Below are 23822 nucleotides of genomic sequence, written 5' to 3' on the forward strand. Positions count from 1 at the left end.
CTGTTCAGTCAAAGTACATATTTTTTCCATTCCAGTTCTTGTGTTATGTCGTCTTCTTCTTCTTCTTTTTCTTCTTCCTCTTCTTCTTCTTCTTCTCCTTCTTCTTCTTCTTCTTCTGTTGCCGCTGCTGCTGCTGCTGCTGTGGCTGCCAATGTTGTGTGCTCTGGTTCACTGAGTTCCAGGGTACAAACTCCAATGTCTTGTTCACCTTTCCGTTGTCCCTGAGGATTGATGGGTTGATATCTTTAATCTCAGTCTCAATTTCACTCATTTCCGCTTGGGTCTGGCTGCCCAGCATGTAATGATATACGTTTCCTCAATGCACACACCGATCTCCTTTGTAGCTGAACTGTAGTCTAATGCATATTGACTCTTTCACACACCTTTTGTGCCTGCTGGACCTGGCAACCCCCCTTTGCTTTGTCTAATCCAGCCTGTTCCTGATTGGAATGATACTACTTCAACATACGAGCAGTTACACAAAGGCACAGGGTGTTGATTTGTCGTTTGTGTCAAAGCATGTAATTCATTGCATTCCCCACCAGTTTACAGACCGCTAAACCCAGAAACTCAGTAACAGCACTGTCATCTGCAGATTTGACTATTTTGCCCCATTGTAATTTAGTGCGTTCTTTTCAGACCATCATATTGAAAGGATATTTTTCCTTGAATTCAGTATGCATTTCTCTGTCTGATATTCCTCTCACAGAAGTATTGTCCTTGTGTCTTGGTTGAGTAAGTATAAGAGGCAGATTGCACATACTCTCTGTTCTGACCTCAAGTTGTTTTGATGAATTTCCAGGATTTCTTGGTAAATCTCCATAGTCTTCACTTTATGTCCATGATCTTGTCCTTTGCCAAGGTTTCTCTCTCCATGGCAAAAACAAGTGGAATAGTCTACTTTGACTGGTTTTGGATCATAACATCGGTAAACTGTCTTAGAAAAAACCACTAGGCACTTTGATTATATTTGCTCCCATTGTAGACCACAGAAGACAGTTTGCCGAAAGACAAGGAAAAAAATAACCCTTACTCTTAACATTGGTCTCTAAAAACACATGAACTTCAGGAGTTGAGTATCATGGGAAATATCTGTTGTCTTGTCCATTTCAACTGAAAGCTTGTTTCTCAGTTTATTGTAGTTTACCATCCTCTGCCTTGTCCTCAATTCGTCATGCGTTGTGCTGTCTTCCGAGGTGATCAGGGCTTCAGGCATATCTCTAGTTGCTGGTAAAATAAGTTCTGTGTATTTCAGTGTCTGCAGCCATTTGCTTTTCTTTTTGTTCTCATTTTTGTGCAAGCCTCACTGTGCTTCATCTGATTGCTAATGTTTTTTTTCTCATACAAATTTTCTATCTGTATGAAACATACAATGATTGCTTAAAACAGTGGGTTTTGGTTTTGCAGCCGCTGTGATGATACATACATTGGAAGCATTAAAGCTCTTCATGGCTTAAGGCTTCATCCTGGTTGTCACTGGGTGGGTGTGCTAAACATATAACACGCAGTCATCCCTCAGATCCCCCAGCCATTTATTTCTTCTGTTTAACTATACTGTAAAAAAAAAACAAATCTTCAAAACGGTCTAAAGAATGGCAGAGTGTCAACCAAAACCCATAAAATTAGAATAAAGTTTACATTCAAAATTTTGAGATTTAAATTAATTCTAAATACATCGAAATGGAGCTTTTTTTTTTTTTCACAAATTGCTGTCATTGCTGTATTTTTACAAAAAAATCTGTGTGTTGTCTTTGGATTTGAATACTGATCTGAGATATATTTAACCAGGTCATTACATGTAAAACATGTTCTCTAATAGACTTTCTATCTCTTGGTGCCAAATGAATCATGATTTTGACACCATGATTTTGACAGTTTTTGACAGGCAGGTTTTAACATTTTTTTGTATGCTACTTAGCAGGTATTTGTCACTGATCAGTGATGAATGCTGCCATAATAATATTGATCAAATGAGTTTGTGTTTCTCTGTGTTTCCTGATTCATGAGCTTTAGTCTGGCTCTAACCACATGTCTTCCCAAATTTGATTCACTGGTATGGAAGAGAGAGGTACATCTCAGTTTCGTAAGAATTTTTGGAATGTCAGTGAGCAGCAGTGACATGTTAGTTTAAAGCCTGCCTCTGTTAGACACTGTAGATGTTATAAGGGGAGGTTAAATTGTGGAGTTTCAGTGGAAAACTCTACCTGCACTCAGTGAATAATCAGACCAGCTCATCCCAAGGTCACCTGCAGCCAGCCCCTCCGCGCTCAGCCACTGGGTTACCACAGCAACTCTTGCTGCTGGCTCTTGTCATGTCTCAGTAAAGCTTCTGTTGTCTCCATTTTGTTCTCTTCGCAGAGTTTCATGAATGCTAGACCACACACTGACACAATCAGACACTCAACTCACAAAGAGCTCATCTCCCTCTAAGCAGCACAAACGCTACATCAAATTAGGGAGTTTGCAGAGATGTTTTTAAAAATGTATGCTCAAATGGTCTTCTAGCTTGACAGCAGTGGAGTCAGCATAAACCGGCATACGACCCCATAACACTTTTTGGACATGATATTGATGTAATTACCAAAAACCACTCTATGGCCTCTTTTTACAGTGTACTTGTGGATTTGTTTGATGTAGATTTTGTCTGCGAGGTAAAGTCAAAGTGGTAACTGAAATGTTCATTGGCTTTTAAAGTCTTTGACTAACCCATACGGTTATTTCTTTATTCCTGAGAGAAGTCTAATGGTATGCTGTAACCTCAGCTATATTGTGCACCAGATTGAAAGGTCTTTAAAAGCATATTGTACAGTAGTCTATTCTCACTGTTATACTGTTTTCATCTGTCAGTTTTCAGAGTGGTCTGTAGGTGTATGCAGATTGTATAGTGACCTGCCCAGGATTGAAAGCGGTGATCTGTTCTCTGATAAGTCTTTGTCATCTGCCCTTTTTTTTTAAAAGCAAAACAAAATACATAGAGAAAGTTTTTCTCTTTTTTTCCACTTACTGTAGTGTGAGATGCAGGGTGGTGTGAATCAGGTTATGATTTTAAAAGACTCCACTGAAAGCCTGAATACCTGCTAATGGAGTTTACAGAGTCACCACAAACAAGGCACTTTTTTCCACCTCTCCATTTTGTTTGTGAAGCTCAGCTTTTATTTCATACTGAAGTCATTTAGTTTATTCAGAGATAAAATTTCTATCACATCAATAAAGAACAAAGTTTAAAGCAACGTTACTGTGTGTGTGTGTGTGTGTGTGTGTCTGGGTGTGTGTGTGTCTGGGTGTGTGTGCGCGTACGCACACATGTGCTATAAAAATTAATCTCCATTAAATAATTATGATTGTTCATTGCAAACTCATGTTTACTGTGACTCCTCTCGCACCACTGTGCTGTTTATTGGTCCTTGAGAATTCAAGCAGCATTGAAAATTTAACATGTGCACATCTCGTTCAACATGCTCATGCCAAGTCATTATTCATTCCCCAGTGGCTGCAGTTAAAACAATACTGTATAAAGCAGATTATCTGTTCTGGTCAAATGAGTGTGCTTTTATATCATTTTCCTGAATCTTGCTTCGTGTATCACTACAATCTGTGAATGAGCACACCAAGTAGTTTCTGTCAGACTACCTCGTCTATCTCAGTCTAGACCCACATTTCATCTTACCTCTGGCTTGCACAAAATGAATGAACTAAATCATTTATCACAACTCCTCTGTTTTTGACATTCCTCTGTCTTTGATTAAGAAGTCTTAATCTGCTTTTGTTTAATTTGAAAAGTAAAATGAGCATTTACACTGTCTTTGTCACTGGGTAAAATACAGTACAGAGAGGAGCAGTGGACTTACCTTCTGTCAGCCCAGAGGGTTTTCATTTGGCGCCATGTTGTGGGGGGGCCAAATGAGAGGGCCAAAGATATGACTCATTTGCTCTCAGTCTCACTGAACTTTTATTTCATAATCGTGGCGCTGTGGACATACATTTCATTTGAGGCACCCCAATGTCTTCCATTTTCTCATGCCTTGGATCTGATTACACCTCCATTAATTCATGTCCAATCATGTCTGAGCCGACAGGGTCGACTTCTCCATTAAACCTCTGTTCTTTTTCTTCGACGAGCCACTACAAAAGAGCATCTAATTAATCACCAGATTTTGAATCTTCTCTAGACACTCTTTTTGAAGTGTAGGCTAAAAATCCATATACTCCACTGGATTTAGATGCATCAAAAATGTCAAAACTCTGATTTTTTTTTTTCCTTGATTTTTCCCCCCCCATTTCTCTTTGAGTGAAATTTTACACTGAAAATGAACAAAGGCTCTGTCTTTTGGTTACAACAACCTTATGTTTCAGGTATCATTTAAGCAACCTCATTTTGTCACTTGAATGATATACCTTTGTTGACTTCCTTCCTTTTTTATCATTCTTTCCATAGTATTTGCACTGAGGGGTCTGTGCATCATCTCTGACCTGGTCTGACCACATAGCGACAGAAAATCAGTTTAGTCAGATCACAGAAAGACAGACTGTAGGTTTCTTTCACAGCTTACAGAAAATGTCCTCATAAGGTTGAACGTGTCCATAAACCATACAGCAGAATATAGGAATATAATCCCAAAGAGGTTCATAGGTGATGTTACGTGTGTACATTTATAAATCATCTTTAAAACTTCTCATTGAAAGATTTCAGTTATTATATATAATACCTTGTACTGTGAACTGTGGATTCAGTTGATCTTTGGTGACTGCACACTCCGTGAAGTCAATTTCCTTCTGCTCTGTGTTTTGTCAGATTTTCACTCGATATGGGAAATGCTACACCTTCAACTCAGGCCAGGATGGGCGTCAGCTGCTGGTAACTATGAAGGGAGGCATGGGCAACGGGCTGGAACTGATGCTGGACATCCAACAGGACGAATACTTGCCTGTCTGGGGAGAGACAGGTACAGTTACTCTTATATACACTTTAATACACAACCACTCCTTCTGCCACTAGTCCAAAGATTAATGATAGATAGGTGATGCCAATGAAATTACAGTGCAGGAAGAGAGCTTTAATTTGAATCATTCTAACAGTGTTATTTTCACAAGTTTGTTATTTTACTTTTTAATATTTTATCTGAGGTAAAAAAAAGCCATTGCTCTACTACATTGTACACCAATAGGCATCAATGCACCCTTATAGACGCAACATAAATCGGTTGTTATTAATTCTTTTGTTTACCAGTCAAGTGATCAGAAATATAATATACTGATAAATTTTAACAGTATACTTGATTGTATTTGAACAACACATCAGCAATTATTAAACTGTATGAAAGTGATACTGACATTTTAGTTTGTATATATATGATGTGCTTGGCTCTTACTTAAATTTATTCCAAGGCACTCAACCAGTACACCGAATTGGCAATTACTCATTTCCATATTACAAAGTAGAGCATTAATGAAAAAAAAATGGTCAAGTTTTTCCTCCATAATGAATGACAAAACTTTTCATTTTCTCTTGCCATACAAAAGAGATGAAAGAGAGTGTGATGCAGTTTGAATGTTAAACAATCATGGAATGATCGTTTGAAATTCAAAGATTGTTTTCTCATATCACACAAATTTGTTAAGGTCAAGGAGACAAACAAAAAGAAATTTTGGACAATGATACTGCCCTTTCAGACTTGACTTAGCTTTGAAATGACGTGACAGGTTTTCTGCTTATATTCCAGCGAAGAGTCTCATTGTATGTCACCACCAGAGAAAGGTTTGATCATCACTTTGAAGATACACATGCACTCACGATGATACAAAGCAGCCTCAGCTCCCCAAGGCAATTACGTATGGCACCGTGTGTCCACACTTCCACAAGCAACACGCTTGTGTCTGTCTCTCTCCCTGCGTGGCAGCTTTACCGTACCTGAATTCAATATCTCTGCCGAGCCAGTAATTGAAAAGAGAGGGAGAGAGATGACTTTTGGAAAAATGGTAACAGGAAATGTAGTTTAAAGGAGAACTGCCTGTCTTGTAGATGTGCATTTTAAGGGAGGTTTTTTTTTTCTGTAGTAGCAATGTGGTTATTGTGGATGACAGTGTCCCTAGAGCTGAAAAGAAATTTAACAGTCTTTTAAAACCAATGTGGTAGGAAGAAGCGGTAGCTCTTATTAGATTTGAGGTGCCAAACCTAACTAGACCACACAGTCTATAATTGTTTTTATGGCAGTAGCTGTCTATGTCCCCAGAGCGGGTTTAAACTATTGGCTTAATCCATCAGTGAATCTCTGTGTGGTCTCACCATGGCAAGGTCCCACCTGCTAATGTGAAATCCATAAACCGAGATTACCTGAGAGCAGAGCACTGTCAGCCTCATCGATTTCCTTCTTATCCTTTTCACTGTTTATACATTTATCTATTCATTATGGCCCTGGTATTAAATCAACGTCAAACCATTGCAAAAACAATGTGGGAGCCTGGCTAGTGTGCAAGCCCTCTCTCTTTTGTCCACCCTTACATATCTGTGCAGCTGAGTGTGTGGTTATTCTGTTCTATAAGGTATGACTGGGCATAAACTCTGACAGCTTGTCGACACAAAAATAGTTTTTTCATTTAATGAAAGGATCTGTTAAGTGCACGGTTTCTGCAGCTGCAATATTTCACTATAAGTAACGTAAGTGCGTACATAATTTATATGTAGCCTGTTCTGGAAAGGAAGACCATAAAGACATGATTGGTCTGTCTTGAAGAATTCTGTTTAATTCAGTTCAGTTCAATACCATTTACCTCAGTTCAACTGAATTCAGATCAGGTCAGTTAAGTTATGTTTGCATAGTGTTCTTTACGATGAGCGTTGTCACGAAGCAGCTGTACAGGATCCCTAACCTGAGACTGCCAGTGAGAAAACCTTGGATATCAGTGGCAGGGACATAAGAAGAAAATCCCACTGGCTGAAATAGGAAGAAATCTTGAGAGGAGCCAAGAGTCAAAAAGCACAACCCATCCACCACATCAATGCTGCATACAGGATTATCACAGGAAAACAAACTTTTTGAAACTTAATAGAAAATACACAGAGAGGAAGCATTTCCAACATTTGAAGTACGTCAGCCTAGGTCTGTCAAAAAATTTTAATTAAGATTTGAACTGATTAAGACAGCACACCGGGTCTTGTGTAATTATTACATCATTACCATACCACCTCATGTAAGGACTGCTAAGCAGATTGGGAGAAAAAAATGTGAGTGACTTCTGTTTTGTTTCTCTCCCTGCAGATGAAACCTCGTTTGAAGCAGGCATCAAAGTCCAGATTCACACACAGGATGAGCCTCCTTTTATCGACCAATTAGGCTTTGGCGTGGCTCCAGGGTTCCAGACCTTTGTGTCCTGTCAGGAACAGCGGGTATGAATCGCTTGTCCCTGCTCAGAACTTTCCTATTTTTTATCTCAGACCCGTGTTACTCTGGGTCACTTATACCCACAATGCAGAATTGTAAACTGAATGGATTTGAAATTTTCAGATATGGAAACCTCTATGGAATTGTTATATATTCTCTTATATGGGTTTTGTAAGATTAAGTCGATTGTCCTTAGACTCTTAGACCCTGTTAAAATTATGTCATTAGAGCATTTGAACCTGCAAATATGTGCTTTTTCGCAGTCAGGACACTGAATACGTTTTCTGAAAACTTCTGAGTATTTTCTCTGATAGTACTTTTTTCATCACTGCTTAGTGACAATAGCAGCTCTCGTGTGAACTTGGGCACGGGTTTGAATCAATCCTTTTTGTTTTCTTTTTTACATTTTTCACCCAATTTGGAATGACCAGTGACAATTTCAAAAGTCTCCCCCTCACAAAGCAGTCACCTTGCTCAAGTTGAATGAGTTAAGCACATGCTTCCTCTGTCACAAAGTTGATCACTCATTTATCCACATTGTGAGTTGCATTGTGTTATCAAGCAGTGTAACATGCTTGACAGAGTGTACTTTTCACTTAACCCCACTCACACCTGTATGATCACCTGACTGTGACTGACCAATGCTGAGCGAGATAGAGAGAGGGACACTGGTCAAGTCTCTCAGCCAAGGAAGACAGTTAGTTGTGTTCCCCTGAATTATAGGCAGATGTGACACAGCTTGGATTAACCCCACAAATCACAGATACAGGACATACCCCTGTATAGTTAGACAGTATCGTTTCTCAGTTCTGTGGGAAACTATATTAGTCTAATTTAATATGCAACAGCAGTTGGCAGCCTGCTGTAATTGGTCGATTCTGAGCTCCCCCAGGCTTGAAACTGATTCTGTAAATGCTTGGCTCATTTAGCTTTCCTGTTGCATGTTGAGTTTCATCAGCAGTCTATATTTTCCTCCTTTTCTCAGTCAGCGTGTGTCTGCATCTGCACTGGACTAGTGGACCGGGTTATATCCTTTAATAATTCTTCATCATGAGCTTACTGGTTGTACGTGAACATGGGCTTCAATCACACTCACTGACTCTTCATGTGTATGCACGGAAGAAGTCTCAAATGTGCATTTAAAGATCGTGTATGTGTGTGTGTGTGTGTGTGTGTGTGTGTGTGTTGCTGTGTATTTGTGTGTGAGCCCTCAGGTTAATGCTTGTATTATGAATGATGTGACTGAGCTGCAGGCCTATGGCTTCACTGTGTGTTGTGTGTCTTTAGCTGCCTCCAGTGAAGGCTGGTGGCTTCACCAAGCTTTGTGGTTGATTTAATTCAGTTCTGCCTAATTCCAGGCACAAACTTTCAGCAAAGCTGTTTCTTTACAGTAATTCTAATGAGGTCTACACAAGCATGCCTCTCATTCCCTGACTCTCCCTTGTATTAACATTCCTTTTTTATCTTGAAAACTAAATAGCTGTTTCACTCTACATGTTTCTTCTTATTTCTTCCCTTCTCTGTCTATTCCTCACTCAATCAGTAAGTCACTTTTTATTGTACCCACAAACATTCAGCCTTCACATGTTCTCTCTCTCTCTCTCTCTCTCTCTCTCTCTCTCCCTCTCTCTTTTTCTCTTTCTCTCCCCCTGTCACTCTCTCTCCCCCTCGCCCTCTCTTCCTGAATGTTGGAGCCTCAGAAAATGAGTAAGCCGCAATTACAGAGCCTGGGTCTCAGCCCAGCCTCATTGTGTTTAGGTTTTCTCTACACTTAAGGGATTGTTTGAGGCCTATCGCAAGACACAGGCAAACAAGACAGTGCCTCTAATCTCACACACACACACACACACATGCACGCACGCACACACACACACACACACACACACACACACACATTTTCACACCAGAGTCAGACCTCTGTGAATGTTTTGAATAAAGGAAGAGAGAGTGTGTGTGTGTGGGGTGGATGGCGATGAAGAAGTGGTTTTGTGTGTGTGTCTGTGAGTGAATGAAACAGTAAAGGAACAGAGGGAAGCAAAATCATTACTTGGCTGGCTTTAACCAGAGACAGGATCAGAGCAATAGAGCACTGGACAAACTCTCTCCTCACTCACTGATTTCCTCCACCTCACCTCGGCCCAGGCTGAATTTGTCTAGATAGTAGTTGTATGTCCCTGTAGCTGGATTTTAATTAGGTCTTGGTGTAAACGCTCGTGAAATGAAACTTGATGGATGACTAGTCGGAGGTGATCTCCATGCATATTAATGTAATGACTGACTGAAAGAATCAGGATTTCACACTGTGTTGGTGTTCCAAATTGAGATTAGGGGAGCAAGGTGTTGCTATAGAATCAGCTGTGTTGCTAAGTCGATTAAAGGTGAAATATTCTACTTTCTATGTTTCATTTGACCATGAGGGCCATAGTGAATTGATCAAATAGGTCAAAACTTAGAGGGTAACATTTGGATTAACATTGCACAGAAACCAGAGTAAGAATGATAAATTGTAAATGTCTGATTTATTGTAATTGTTTGAATGTTTGAACATCTCTCTCTCTTTCTCTATATCTCTGTATCTCTGTATCTGTGTATCTCAGTTGACCTATCTGCCTCCGCCGTGGGGTGACTGTAGGGCCGCGCCCATGGACTCCGATTTCTTCAACAGCTACAGTATCACTGCATGTCGCATCGATTGCGAGACACGCTACCTGGTGGAGAACTGCAACTGCCGCATGGTGCACATGCCTGGTAGGAGCTGCACCCTTCTGCAGTCAAATCCGTCACACTCACATTCAGCCTTGGGCTCCGCTCCTCAGAAAACCCAAGAGAAGGATCCAATATATGATTACACTCATGTATCCATGTACAGACAGACTTAAGACATTAATGTTGTTGTCTAAGAGCAGCTATATAAAAACTGAGATGTATTCTGTATGTTTCACAGTCCTGTCTGAACATGGTTAGCTAGTCTTTGAGTATTAGAAGCAGCTGTGTAGTCACTGGTAAGATTTTTCCAGTCCTACATTGGACCAGCAGTAGTTGGTGTGTCAGTAAATTGGAGTAGGGTTAATGAATGAAGGCTTCAGAGATTCACATTGACTGACACAGTCTGGTTCTTCCAGCCCCTGCATCCTATTCAGACGCTCAGCTATTCGTCAAGTGCCTAATTAGCTGAACTGGGTTTGTCAGATCAGGGTTAGAACTTAAATATGTAGTCCTGTTGGTCTGCAGCTCCAGGGCTAGGGAACTGTCATAGAAATAGGAAAACTCCAGAAGCTGCTTTTTCTTTTTTTTTTTTTTTTTTAAATTCACAGTTCATTTCCAGTTTTAGATGAAATTTCTATAGAAGTATGCCAAGTCTGTATAGGACCAAGCACCAGCCTTCTTTAGTGCTTAATTAGAGAGAAAGCATGAAAAAATATGCATGTAGTGAAATAATTGGAGTTGCCTGATTTCGTATGCAAAAGGCACCTCTGTGGTTATTTGACTTAAAATGCTGTCTACAGGCTAATCTTCATGGTATGCTGCCTTCTTTTAAAATGAAATGTTTTTAAGCACTTGTCAGACCAGTGGTGTTTTTTGTTGTTTTTGAACCCCCATTCCCGCCCCCCCCTTTTTTTTTCTCCTGCCAATGGCTCAAGCCCTTGCTCTTGGCTCTTGCTGTGCCAGTACAAATTCTTAAATGTGTTCAGCTTTCATTTGAATCACTAGGTTTGAAGAGAAGATGCATAACTCTGTATAGTATGTAACTCTGGTTATTGGCAATGCTACTCACCATGCTCTTTATCACTGAGGGAGAATATGTGAGAGCTAAGCTTCAGCCCATTGGTGTCATTACTACCCCATTGATCACACCCATATACCTTTCTCATTAGTTAGGTGAGTGAACGTGATAAATGGATTTAACTATTCTTTCAGAGGACAATTTGCTCTCTCTTCATTGGACATGTTGACCCTGTCTCTCTCTCTCTCTCTCTCTCTCTCTGTGTTCAAGAGGGGTGGTGTAGCTGGAGGGAAAGCAATGTGTGGAGTTAATAAGATCAATTAAGAGGTGATATCTCATTCTAGAATAAGTCCCAGATTGATAATGGGCAACGTGATCAACAACAACATGTTTTAATTACAGTGCTAACAGGGTGTTTTCTCCCTCCCCTCATCCACTTCAATCGAGAACATCATGTTCTCTCTCTTTCTTTTCTTTTTCTTTTTTTTTACCTTCTGTCGCTCTTTTTCTCACCTCCCTCCAACTCCCTTCTCTCTCCCTCTCTCTCTCTCTCTCTCTCTCCCTCTCTCTCTCTTTCTCTCTCTCTATCTGCAGGTGATGCTCCATACTGTACTCCAGAACAGTATAAAGAGTGTGCCGACCCAGCTTTGGGTAAGTATTGGGGTTTCCAGCCGACTGAAGCCTCTCAGTGTTATTGTGAAGCTTGTTAGGTCTCTCATATATAGAGAGATAGGGACAAATGTGCAGGGCAGTCCATTTCCAGGAACACCGGCCATACTCTGTTACAGACGACTTGATCCAGGCCCTTTCAATTGATGACCCCCCCTTTCCGCGTTCTCCTTCCGTTCCTCAAGCTCTTTTCATTCTCTCATCTCATCTTCTCCTCTCCCCTCTTCCTGTTTCATCTCACCCAAGCAGTTTGTTCCACCTCAGCTCTTTGTCTTCATTTCAGTTCCCTCATGCAATCTTTTCAGTCTTGGGTGAGACAGATCTTTTTTTTTTCTCTTGCTCTGCCGATAGATTTCCTGGTGGAGCGAGACAATGACTACTGTGTGTGTGAGACTCCGTGTAACATGACTCGCTATGGCAAGGAGATGTCTTTTGTCAAGATCCCCAGCAAGGCCTCGGCTAAGTACTTGGCCAAGAAATTCAACAAGTCAGAACAGTACATTGCGTAAGTCCCACTCCTGCTGATAACAGTTTACGAGCTCTATTCAATTTCCTAGAGTTGCAGGCAAAATAACTATGGATTTAGGTCTCTTGATGCAATACCACACCAGAATAGTAATTTTATTTTCTTTGATATCTGAGGCAACATGTTTTTCACATCTGCACTGGTACATGTTTGTTAAAGCCCCTCTACCCTTATTAATTTATCTGAACCACCAGTAAACTTCAATAAGTCCAAATCATTAGCTTAAAATTATTTATTAATTTCGTATGTGTGTGTGTGTGTCTGTGTGTATGCATACGTGTATGTGTGTGTGTGTGTGTGTGTGCGTGTGCGTGTGCGTGTTTTGGGATGGAGGTCTTTTGTAGCAGTCAGAAAGCATCCACGGACAAATCACAGCTATTAACCAAGCAGCTTAATGAGGAATGCAGACAGGCTCTTGTCTGAGAGATGACGAGCAAACCAAAGAACTGACAGCCCGTAGCTGCCTCCTCAGACATGGAGAAGATGTCAGACAGTGTCTGTATATTCGCAATGAGCCAGAACAGCCTGCCTGAAACAAGCTCTCTGTGTTCACCGGCTTGGAGATCAAAACTTCTAGTTTGTGTCTCTCTGTTTCTAGTTTATTGCTGTTGCAGCCTGTGGTTTAAGATGAAGTTTTAATAGGATGTTTGACAGCAATTGAAAGAGGCAACACAAAGAAAGAACAAACTTTTAGTCATAATATTAACAGTGAGGTTAAAGGTTACCGTTAGCACAGCTCTAGTAGGTTCTGAAAAATCGCCTCAGAGACTTAAATGTAGCATTGGATGATTGGTGTGTATGGGCATGTGTATATGTGGAAGAGAGATGATCTGTCCTTAACGGTGTGTGTGTTAGAGCTGATAAAGCCCCTCATCATTGTTTCTACCCTGATTGCCTGAAGCAAGCATCTCCTTCACACAGAGCTGAGTACAGGTCATGAGTAGAGCTCTCCACGTCTGCACTCTTTTTTAAGAACTCATGTCTGTAAGACAGCTGGCTGTCTAGAGATGATTACATTTGTAATAAAGGAAAACTTTTCTGTGCTAAAATGCTCTTTGCTGGTACCTGCACAGATACAGGTTCCATGACCAAATGCAGAACACATTTGTAAACCATGCTTAGGCAGTTACACAAGTTGCACAGGCTTAAAGAGTGTAATCATTTAATTAATACAGCTACCATTACAATTAATACAGCTACCATTAAAAATATTAGTGAACGTTATTGTGCTTTTGACAGCTCACATGCCGTTTTTAGATAGAAAACAAAGAGAAAAGACATATTGGAAAATACCTGTATTTTGGCTACTAATTTTATCATGCATTTATGCAATGGTTTAATGAAGGTCATTTCATGGTTGTGGTGAGAGCCCCACTGAACTGTACAGGATTAGTATTATATGCTCTCTCGTGCTTAGGGCTTGTTGTGAATTAAGCTCCTTTTATTTCTCTCTGACACAGACCAAAGCGTGCACATCCCGTGTTTTTATTAAGGAAAACAAAAGCTCTGAATCAAACGATGCTGTTGATCTGTGCTCCGCTCACATGGGAGGTTTTGGCACACCATGCCCGATTCACCCTGCTGTGAGAGCTCTGGCAGAGAGAGCTGCGCTTTCTGGAATATTCCAAAAAAAATTTAGCATCTCTGCCCGTGGCTTTAATGTAATCCCCACAAGCTTTAAATCAGACTTGAATCTGCAAATCATGAAAACAACATGTCGAAATCAAGCAAGACGAGCCTCTTTGTATCATTCAATGACTAGCTTAACACTGTGGAACGCAGGCGCGAGCAAGTGGGTCGTTCTCTAGATTTGAAACATCTGCTTCAGTGTCTGCAGATTAAATGGGAAACATGCTGTACAGTTGGCAAGTTTCCCGATCAATGCTTCACAACTGACATAAAGGCTGAGGAGAATGAAATGAAAAAACATTAGCAGAGACAAATGCCTTTTCTCCAATTTCACGTCCACTGTATTGACAGGGACAACATCCTCGTGCTGGATATTTTCTTCGAGGCCTTGAACTATGAGACGATTGAGCAGAAGAAGGCCTATGAACTGGCTGGGCTACTTGGTAAGACAATGTTTTGTTTTCCATATTTCACCTAGTGTGTGGATAACATTTAAATTAAAACTACATCTCACTGTGTTTTTGTAAAACTGTTAGAAATGTCAGTTCAACTCAGAAACCTTAGGAAAGACTTCCTCTGAATTTTTTATGGTCCGCCTGCTTTTTAAAATTTATGAGTTTTATATTTGTCATCATTAACAGTCCAGAATAATGAATCAATATATTTGACTCAAGTCAAGTGCAAGTCATCCTCTTAATTTTAAGTCTTCGTGTGTGTGTGTGTGTGTGTGTGTGTGTGTGTGTTTCAGGTGACATTGGTGGCCAGATGGGTCTCTTCATAGGAGCCAGTATTCTGACTATCCTAGAGCTTTTTGACTATCTGTACGAGGTAGGAACTCAGTCAGAGAGATGACTCTTTCCAGCGAGATCGAAAATCTCTCTCTTGTTTTAATGAGACCACTTGAAAAGTAATTGCTCTAACCTGAGCTTAACTGTAGTTCTCTTCATTACAGTTATAGACCCATCTGCCGTACACCTTGCAACTTACTCCTCAGTCAACTAACTGTAATTGCTTAGTCTATGAGCATTCTTTTCCTGCTTACACAAATTACTGTTGGTACATTATGTTTGCTGTTTTGTTTATGTATGCAGACACTTATTTTAAAGACCAGGTAATGACTTGCTGACCAGGCTGAAACTAAAGGCATTATGATTTGCCAAAGATGCAGTTAAGCAGTGAATTTTATGATCATCAGCCTCTCTGCCAAAAATGAGTATGCTACTCGAGTGACAAGGTTAAATTGACTTTTGATTGAGAAAATTACGCTTTTTTTTTTTTTTTTTTTAATTATGAGGTGATTTCTTCAGTCCTTCAGAAAATAGTCACAGACTTAAAGCATCTGTGAGTGCTGATAATTATCTCAACCAATATCTCTGGGGGGGATAACAGCTTTTTGAGTGGTTTCACAATCACAAAACAAACTGTAGAGCTGGCTCTTTTCGGGGGAATTAGCTTTTCAGCCGCCTATCTGAATGCCTTTTGGCGTACGTACACAGTCATTAACATCTTAATCAGCCAAAAGCCTGTGACAGCAAGGTAGGATATTGTTCTTTGCGATATAGCTAAACATGATTGATCACCCCTCAGTTTCTATAAAGTTGTCCGCACTCATAATTCAGAGCTGTCACTTTGGTGCTGGCCTTGCACAGGCCAGACGCATGATGAAATGGAAGTTAAAACATATATTTACTGTCAGGACAGAGTAAGGTTGTGACACCCGGGAGCCAATAAAGCACAAACAGCTGGTGGAGAGCTTTTTTTTTTTTTTACAGAGTTTCGTGGATGTGGACTATCTCTCCAGGGTTTTGATGGATTATGGGTTATTCCCCAGTACTAAGGGACAATTACTAAGGGTGCTGACACCTCTCTATGTTGTGCTGCATAGGCTTCTGAATCATGGCGACTCAATAATAGGATAAGGGTCTGCTAAAAAAAATATGGGGTAGCGTTTAACCTTAAGGCATTCAGAAAAAACATCCATCATCCCTCGACGTAATGTCGTCTTACAAGGAGAAAGTCTTTTCCAGGCTGCATTTAGCCTGTGATAAATGAGATAAATCAAGAATTTATGAGAATTCGTTATCACTTATAAATGCTTTTGAGATTCGTAAGAGATTGGGATCTGTGTTTTTGTGACCTTGCTAGCTTGGCCAAAAAAATATTATTGACTGGATAAGCACAACCACGATGAAATATCTGTAAGGCATTCTTATAACGCCTATTTGGCATTGACTTGGCTTGACACGTTCAGAACCATAACAGTTTTACTAATTTAGGACACAAGGAAATCAATCATACACAGGGCCTTATTCTTCAAACATTTCAAATACATTTTCAAGCAGATCTGCTCACATGGGCTAAAATGATACACTGCACAACTACAAAACATATTCCATTCTCCCTCTATTTCCCCTCCAATTGGCAATGTCCAATTACGTACAATCTCTCTTAAGTCTCTCCTTAACATAGCAGTTTGCCTAGCTGAGATGAGTGAAAATAGCACCTGTAAACTGTGGTGCATATGATGTCAGACAGCATATCAGTACTTAGCAAAGGGCACCCCATGGCCTAATGGTTAGGTTGCCGGTTTGATTCCCAGGACCAGCAGGAAAACATCCATGGCTGAAGTGCCCTTGGACAAGGCAAGTAATTCCCGACTGCCCCCCTGGGCACAGGTGTGCTGCCCATTGCTCTTGTGCCTGGTCGTTGTGTGTGCTCACTATTGGTGTGGGTTAAATGCAGAGATCAGATTCACTGCTCACAGTGTGTGAGTGTGCGATCACGGAGATTTAATCTCATTCTTTAGTCAAAGTGAAATGTGTAGAGGAAACTACAATATGCAGTATGATACCCACAAATACATAGGCACCTTTCAGTCACTGACTTCTGCTGGGAGGAAAATTGACCCTGGCCAACAGACCTTTTCCACCTGTACTCTCTGGGTCACTCCAGCCAGAATTCCCAATCTATAACACTGCTGGGAATCAAAACCATGAGTCCTAGATGTCAAACGAAAAACACAAGAATCTCTTTTTTTAACATAGAAATCATCCTTATGTGAAATACACCATCTGCAGAGACAGACAGCGAGAAAGATGATTTGAAGCAGACTGCACTGTGATGGAATGCTCTAAGTTAGTTAAAACTAAAATGTCCCACGTTAAACCGCTTTGTAACCCATTTTGCCTCAGGAAGCTGTATATCAAAGCATAATGGTTTTACAGTCGATTGAATCTGATTTAGAAGTGCTATTGATACAGCATACGAATCATCCTCCTCACTAAATCACACGCACACAAAAAATTGCATTTCTAAATACCATTTGCAGCTGGAGGATATCAAAATGCATTATATTACAGGAGAGTTTGCTTGAAATACTGTTTTGGGCACAAGCTTTTGTATGGAAAGCAAGCACAAATAGAGCTGCTCGCTGAGGAATGGTAAATTAGTTTTTCTGTAATCTGTCCAGTCTTAGTGGGACGTCTAGTGAAAGACAGCTCTAAGCCTCTGCATGAACATCATCCGTTTTTACATGTCTGAGGCTCTTCTGGATAAGATATGCTTCAGTGCTGCTTCAGTGTAGCTAAATAAGTTGATGTTTGGAGAGAGCTCTCAATGCCAGAGCACATGGGGCTATCAGAAGATTATAACCTTCTAACACACCGCCCTCTGTGCTGTTACCAGCTTACAATTCACACATGTGGATAGAGTACTACACTGGTTTTAAGCTACTGGTGATTTCAAACTGATTTGATCTGTTTTTATGCATCTCTGTCCTGTATTTTGCAACTACAAAGTTTCTAAATTCATAAATCATACATAAATCATCCTGTCAGGATTGGTTTGTACTTGAGATTTTGTATTTTATATACAAATATGCAGAACTAATGTTTTGCTATTTGGAAATTGTGGGAGTTTTTTGCACAAATTTCTCTTTAACTCCTTCCTGAAGTGCATTCATTTCTTATATTGGAATGTCTGGTTTTAATTTAATATCCTTAACTGCCAAGGAAATTGCATGAATGGTTGTAAATCAGGGTTATTATATTTTTAAAATTTTCATTAGTTTTTATTTTTATTTAGTCTTTCAGGTGGGTTTTTTTATTTCAGATTAGTTTTAGTTAGTTATATGAGTGCATGACCAGTTTTAGTTTTAGTTTTAGGAATTGACTAGTTTTAGTTTAGTTTTTAAATAGTTTTAGTGTTAGTTTTAGTTTTTCAAGTATTATGAGGAAAGCCTTGATTTATCCACATTTGCGTGGTCCCTTTGTGACGTTTACATGCTTCTCCCTGTGGCGGCGGATGCGATATAAGCGCATTTTAGATGATGCCATCGTTTTCAACAGCCTTGACCGATTAAATGCATCGTGATTCGCTGAAATACACGTGGGGAAGGCGAAAAACTGTTTTTCATCGCGAAATGCTTTGTTTGTTTTGCTGCATCAATGTCGCGCCCCTCGCTCAGGTCGTCAGCCCTTGTAGCCGTCTGAAGCGCAACTTTAGAGTCGTTTTTATGGTCCACACGGAGGCAGACAAGCTAAGACATGCTAGGAGCACTGAAAGAACAAACAAAGCATTTCGCCTTCCTTGCGTGTATTTCAGCGAATCACCAAGAAAGAATGCGAAAACGAAACGAAAACGAAAACGAAGCTGATTTTCTCCTGCAATTCTATTTCGTTTTAGTTGGTGTTGCATTGTTCACTGCAGCTTTTATTTAGTTTTCCTGTTTGAAAACTGTCGTTTTGATTTTTATTTCAGTCAATGATTTTTTTTCACTGCTAGTTTTATTTTTAGTCTTAGTATTCCGTAACTATACTAACCCTGTTACAAATGAATCAATATGAGCATTATTAGTTGTACAGCAGCAGCAGTTTCCCATTACTTCCCATTTTCAGTTTCATCTTTTAAAGATAAACTGGGACCAAACCCAAAGTCTTCACTTGTATGCTCATTCGTAAATCGTACAGTATGCCCAAAAGCACAGCGAAAACTTAAAACAGAGAGGCAGAGGGCTACACTGTTGAAAGCTAAAAACCTTTTCACTCTTTTTCTGAAAGTGTGGGTAGAAAGGATGCAGAGGGAACATTTGTTTGGCTGCACTCCAGTTGGAGTCTTCATCAGCACAGTAGAAGCACAGCAGAGTAAACCTCAACACTGTTTGTCTGTTTACAGGTGATCAAGTACAAGCTGTGCAAGTGCACTAAGAAGAAACACAAACGCAACAACAACAATGACCGAGGAGCCGTTCTGAGCCTGGACGATGTGAAGCGTCACGTCAGTAACTATCAAATGAGTATCTGTGCTGGCGGATAGCTGAGTCTCAGGCCACAGAATAGAGAGAGAGAGAGAGAGAAAGGATGAACTGAGGCTGAGAAAGGGACAAACTTAGAGATGTAAAGGTGATCTGCGAATGGGGGGATGAGGTTGAAGGAGTTAAAGGAGAGCAAACGAGTAACAAAAGACCAGGCTAGAGAGAAAAGTGGTGGAGACAAGGAAAGTCTGAAAATAGCAAACACATTCACAGAGAAACAAAAAGCGTAAGATTTTGGAAGAGAGGGGAAGAGAGAGTGAGAGAGAGAGAGAGAGAGAGAGAGAAGATTCTAATCACAGTTAGCAGACAGCACTACTGGGGTTGGAATGAGAACATGGGGAGGTGTAAGAGCTTTTCTAAGTGTAAATGAAGCCAGTTCAGTTTCAGCCTAATTACAAGTCAGAAGGAAGTGGCCAGTGGTGTGCAATTTTCACTCCCTTGATGATCTTACTTTTTTTCTCTCTCTCTTTTCCCTTCCTCCTGGTCCCCCTTTTAATTCCACCTCATTATCCTTCCTTATCAATCCTTCCATGTATTCTCTGTCTCTTTCATCCATGGTCACTTTTACTTTTTCATCGTACTCTTTCTGTCGCCTTTCTTCCTTTTAAACTGTATAACTTCTTCCCCTTCTTTTTTCCATCTCTCCTATTTTTTTCTTCCTCCCTGTTCTGCTTGCAGGCTCCCTGTGACAACCTCCGTACACCCTCAACATACCCTGCCAACATACTACCTCACCATCCGGGCCAGGGCAACTTTGAAGACTTTACCTGCTGAGCCAATCAGAAGAAGAGATGGCAGACAAGCCTTGCAGTGTGCAACCAAAGTCGACCACGTCAACAAGAATAACTCACTCGGAAATCACAGAATTCTCATTCTAACACAAAACCAATGGAGAAAACCATCTTCGAGTGAGGAGCAAAACATAGGTTATCAACAACAACAGCAACAACAATGAAAAAAAAAAGACTCACAAAAAATTTCATCCAAAGTTAAATAGGTGAAAATGTAATAATAATAAAAAAAACACGAACTTTAGAAGTTTCCTGAACATTTTAGGAAATTTGAAAATACTGCCTCAAAGGAAACTTCTTCGTAGTGAAGCCTTTCAAAAATGTGGATTTTTTTTCCTCTCTCTCTTTATTTCTCTTTCTTTCTTTCTTTCTTTCTTTTTGTGCTCCGAGACATATATTGGAAATGTAACACAGCATGGACCTTTGTCCAGCCAAGAGGGTTCTGTTCTGTGGAGCTCCCATGCCTTTAGTGTATATAGCAGCAACTCTGAACTGTCTTAAATGAGTGGCTTACTAGGTTCTTAGAGTAATGTAGTGCTTACTCCAATGTACATGTAGCAACATTTGTGACTACAGGTGGGTCACCACTGGGTTATTTGCTTGGCTCAGTGTATCTTATATAAGAATGTATCTTCCCAACGACTTATACCATCATACAAGATAAGAAGTGGCAGTGAATTGGGAAGAGTGGTGGAGCCCATCTGCCATTTCGTTAGCTGTGCGGTGTTCCATTCAGGTCTCATCTTGTAAAACGCATGCTTGTATCTGTCCTTGTGCATGGTTTCAGTTTTTTTTTAGTAACCATTCTTATTATTGCCAAATTTGCCTCAATTATATACAGGTATTGGAGGATGATGTTCCCCTGTTGTTATTGTATTTGTGTGCGTGTGCGTGTGTGTGTGTGTGTGTGTGTGTGTGTGTGTGTGTGTGTGTCTGTGTGTGTGTGTATGTGTGTGTGTGTCTGTGTGTGTGTGTGTGTGTGTGTGTGTGTGTGTTTGTGTGTGTGCGAGCGCACGCACGTGCGTGTGTGTGTGTGTGTGTGTGTTTGAGAATGAGTTTGGTGGAGGCTGCCCTGTTGGTATGTCTGAGGTGCCAGCTGTAATTGTATATGCACATATTGATGCCAGTCTGTTTCTGAATGCAGGGGGCATAGGCTCACACTGTGCTATTCTGCCGCCCTGGGCAAAATATTTTCTTCGCTATCCCTTCTCCTGCATTGATAAGCTACTCTACTTTTGCTGCACATGTGTGCTCATTCATGTTTCACCTGATCCTGGTTTGTAATCTTTCCACTCTTTCTGCCACACACAAACTTTGGATTAGGCAAGTCCTGTCACATCACCACTTGATGGACACATTCTAGACGGCACACTGCATCCCTACAGTATGGCTGACAGCATTTAACAGATGTCACAATAGAACAAGTTGTCTGGTACAGTAAATTAGTCTGGCTGTGTTGAAAGTTCCAGGAAATGTGTGAGGTTACAGCAAATAACAGACTTAAATTTGCCAAACTGTTTTCTACTAAAAATCACTTGATAGATCATTTCAGTGCCTCCCCAAAATATCCCAGACAAGTAGCTGCAGTCTGGACCAATGGTGCCAAGATGTAGTTTAGAAAGTCACAAGGCCAGGATCAATGAATTTCATAAATACTGCACAGATTATTTTTCCCCAATCAAAATGCACAGAAGCAGAAGTAGATTTGAGATTAAATCGAGAGTTTGCCAATTTACTGTTTTATTAGAACGATAAACCACAGAGCACTCACCCTTCGTCAGTCCCATGGACAGAAGCAAGTACAGAGCGTATCCAAACGAGCCATACAGAAACTTTTTAGAAGTTTCTTATTTCATCATTTTTATTGTATTTATTTTTAGGGTTTACAAGTTTGAAATATGAGCTGTCACTGTTTTTAGGAAAAAGATCACGTAAGTCTCATACTTGGCAAAGACAGGTCCATGTGTTAACCTGTATCAGATACTGCAAAGTCTTTGGATAATGACCCAGTGAAATAGCTTACAGTCAGTTATCTCAACATGTATACCTATTTGAACTGCCTGGTATGTCATATTTTTGTGTTGGTGTTTGGCACAGAGGGATACATCAAGGATGCTACTTACAGTTTGTGGTCAGTTTGTTCATTTACTAATTATGCTGCCTGGCTTTAACTAGCTACAAACATGTTGAGGTTTAACTGGCATCTGGCTGTCAAAAGCTACATTATGCGGTAAACCTGTTCCGAGATCCGAAAATGATCTAAATAAAGTGATTTAAAGGATGTGTTATGTTTTTTTACAAGCATGAAACCCGCCTACAGAGAAGGATCCAGATTTACCTCCCCCGAGGGCTCAGAGCCTCTGAAATTCTCACTCGCCTTTATTTCTATTGATGATGCCTTGGGCGGCAAGCTTTTCACACACAGCGAGTTTTGACGTTTGAATGTCACCCTCATTCAGAGATAGTTGTGGGCTGGCCAGGAGCTTGCCGGACTATTCGGGGGCAGAGTTTTGGCCAACGAATGTGGCATTATGCCTAAAGTATCATCCTTGGCTGGTGCCTAGAATCGCCCGGTGGGTGAGCCGGCTACAGGAATCTAGGTAAGTGGGTGTAACGATCCATGAAATGAACTGGTCATGACCAGTGGTACCATCTTTTGACAGTGTTTTACCGTGGGAAAGGCCTCCTTCCTGAATACAAAAATATGTGTGTGTGTGTGTGTGTGTGTGCGCACACGTGCGTGTCTGCCTGACTGTGTGTGTATGTGAGATTGATCATTCTACCAATTCCTTTATTCTGTTAAAGATCAGTGTTGATGCGTGTGTGACATTCAGATTACTGGTTGATGGTTCTCTTCATTTGAATTCTGTGTGATGTGAGAAGAATTTTCTGTATCTGTTATAGTTGCAAATATCATATCAAATGTCATATCAAAGCACAACAGTACCAATATCTAAAGGTGATATAAAAGAGAGATAGAATACTATTCTTATTGATATTATTAACATGATAATCATTATCCTTAATACTCTATTAATCTGACATTTTTGTTTTTCTACTACAAATTATACATATTGCCTGATAGTCCAGTCGGCATCTTTACAGGTTACAGGCTGTTCTATTTATCTATGAAGATACAATAAAATATTAATGATCATTTTACAGTGATGTTGTTTGTCTTTTATGCTATATTATCACTAATAAATGTGTCCACTCAATTGTGAAAAATATCATTACTAGCATTAGCACAGCAATCTTTTTTCTCATAATCATTCTCTTTGTATAGTGTAGTTATGTCGTATCTAGGAAACTAGTGAAAAATATTCCATTGTAAAAAATATCATTATTGGCATTAGCCTTGCAATCTCCTCTCTCCTATTCATTGCCTTTGTATAGCCCTACTTATGCTGTATCTAGGAAACCTGTTGCTTTGAGTTTAAATGCATTCTGAATCATCCTTGGATAACGTCATTGCTTGGATAAATTACATTTAAAAATGTTGCTATTTTGTTCCTTATTTCAAGTTGGTCAAATGCCATTACATTATGTTTATATATTTCTTGGAGAAGTGTCAAATTAAGTTCAGTCAAACTACAACCATTTTTTCTTAAGTTTTGTTCTCAATTACTTGATAACTTTTGACTTGAAATTCAAAAATACTTATCTTCAGTGTTATTTATAGTTAATGCAATCTTGAATGTGCTTTTCAGAGAGAGACAGAGACAGAGAGATCAACAAGAGAGGCAGACAAATAGATGGTTTAGACTTGAGGCAAGGGAAGAAAACCCTCCAT

General features: G+C 40.0%; 1 protein-coding gene across 1 annotated transcript in view; it reads left to right on the forward strand.

Moving 5' to 3' along the window:
* asic1b (acid-sensing (proton-gated) ion channel 1b) overlaps window positions 1–20012 on the forward strand; it is a 124144-nt gene extending 104132 nt beyond the window's left edge. The window contains exons 3-11 of the mRNA XM_030777165.1: window positions 4793–4943; window positions 7257–7384; window positions 9977–10127; window positions 11698–11754; window positions 12124–12277; window positions 14279–14370; window positions 14676–14755; window positions 19100–19201; window positions 19917–20012. Coding sequence (XP_030633025.1) covers window positions 4793–4943; window positions 7257–7384; window positions 9977–10127; window positions 11698–11754; window positions 12124–12277; window positions 14279–14370; window positions 14676–14755; window positions 19100–19201; window positions 19917–20012 — 1011 coding nt within the window. The remainder of the gene's footprint in view (window positions 1–4792; window positions 4944–7256; window positions 7385–9976; window positions 10128–11697; window positions 11755–12123; window positions 12278–14278; window positions 14371–14675; window positions 14756–19099; window positions 19202–19916) is intronic.
* Window positions 20013–23822: the final 3810 nt, after the last annotated feature.

This window comes from Chanos chanos, chromosome 6 (genome assembly GCF_902362185.1).
Source record: "Chanos chanos chromosome 6, fChaCha1.1, whole genome shotgun sequence".
Lineage (NCBI taxonomy): Eukaryota > Metazoa > Chordata > Actinopteri > Gonorynchiformes > Chanidae > Chanos > Chanos chanos.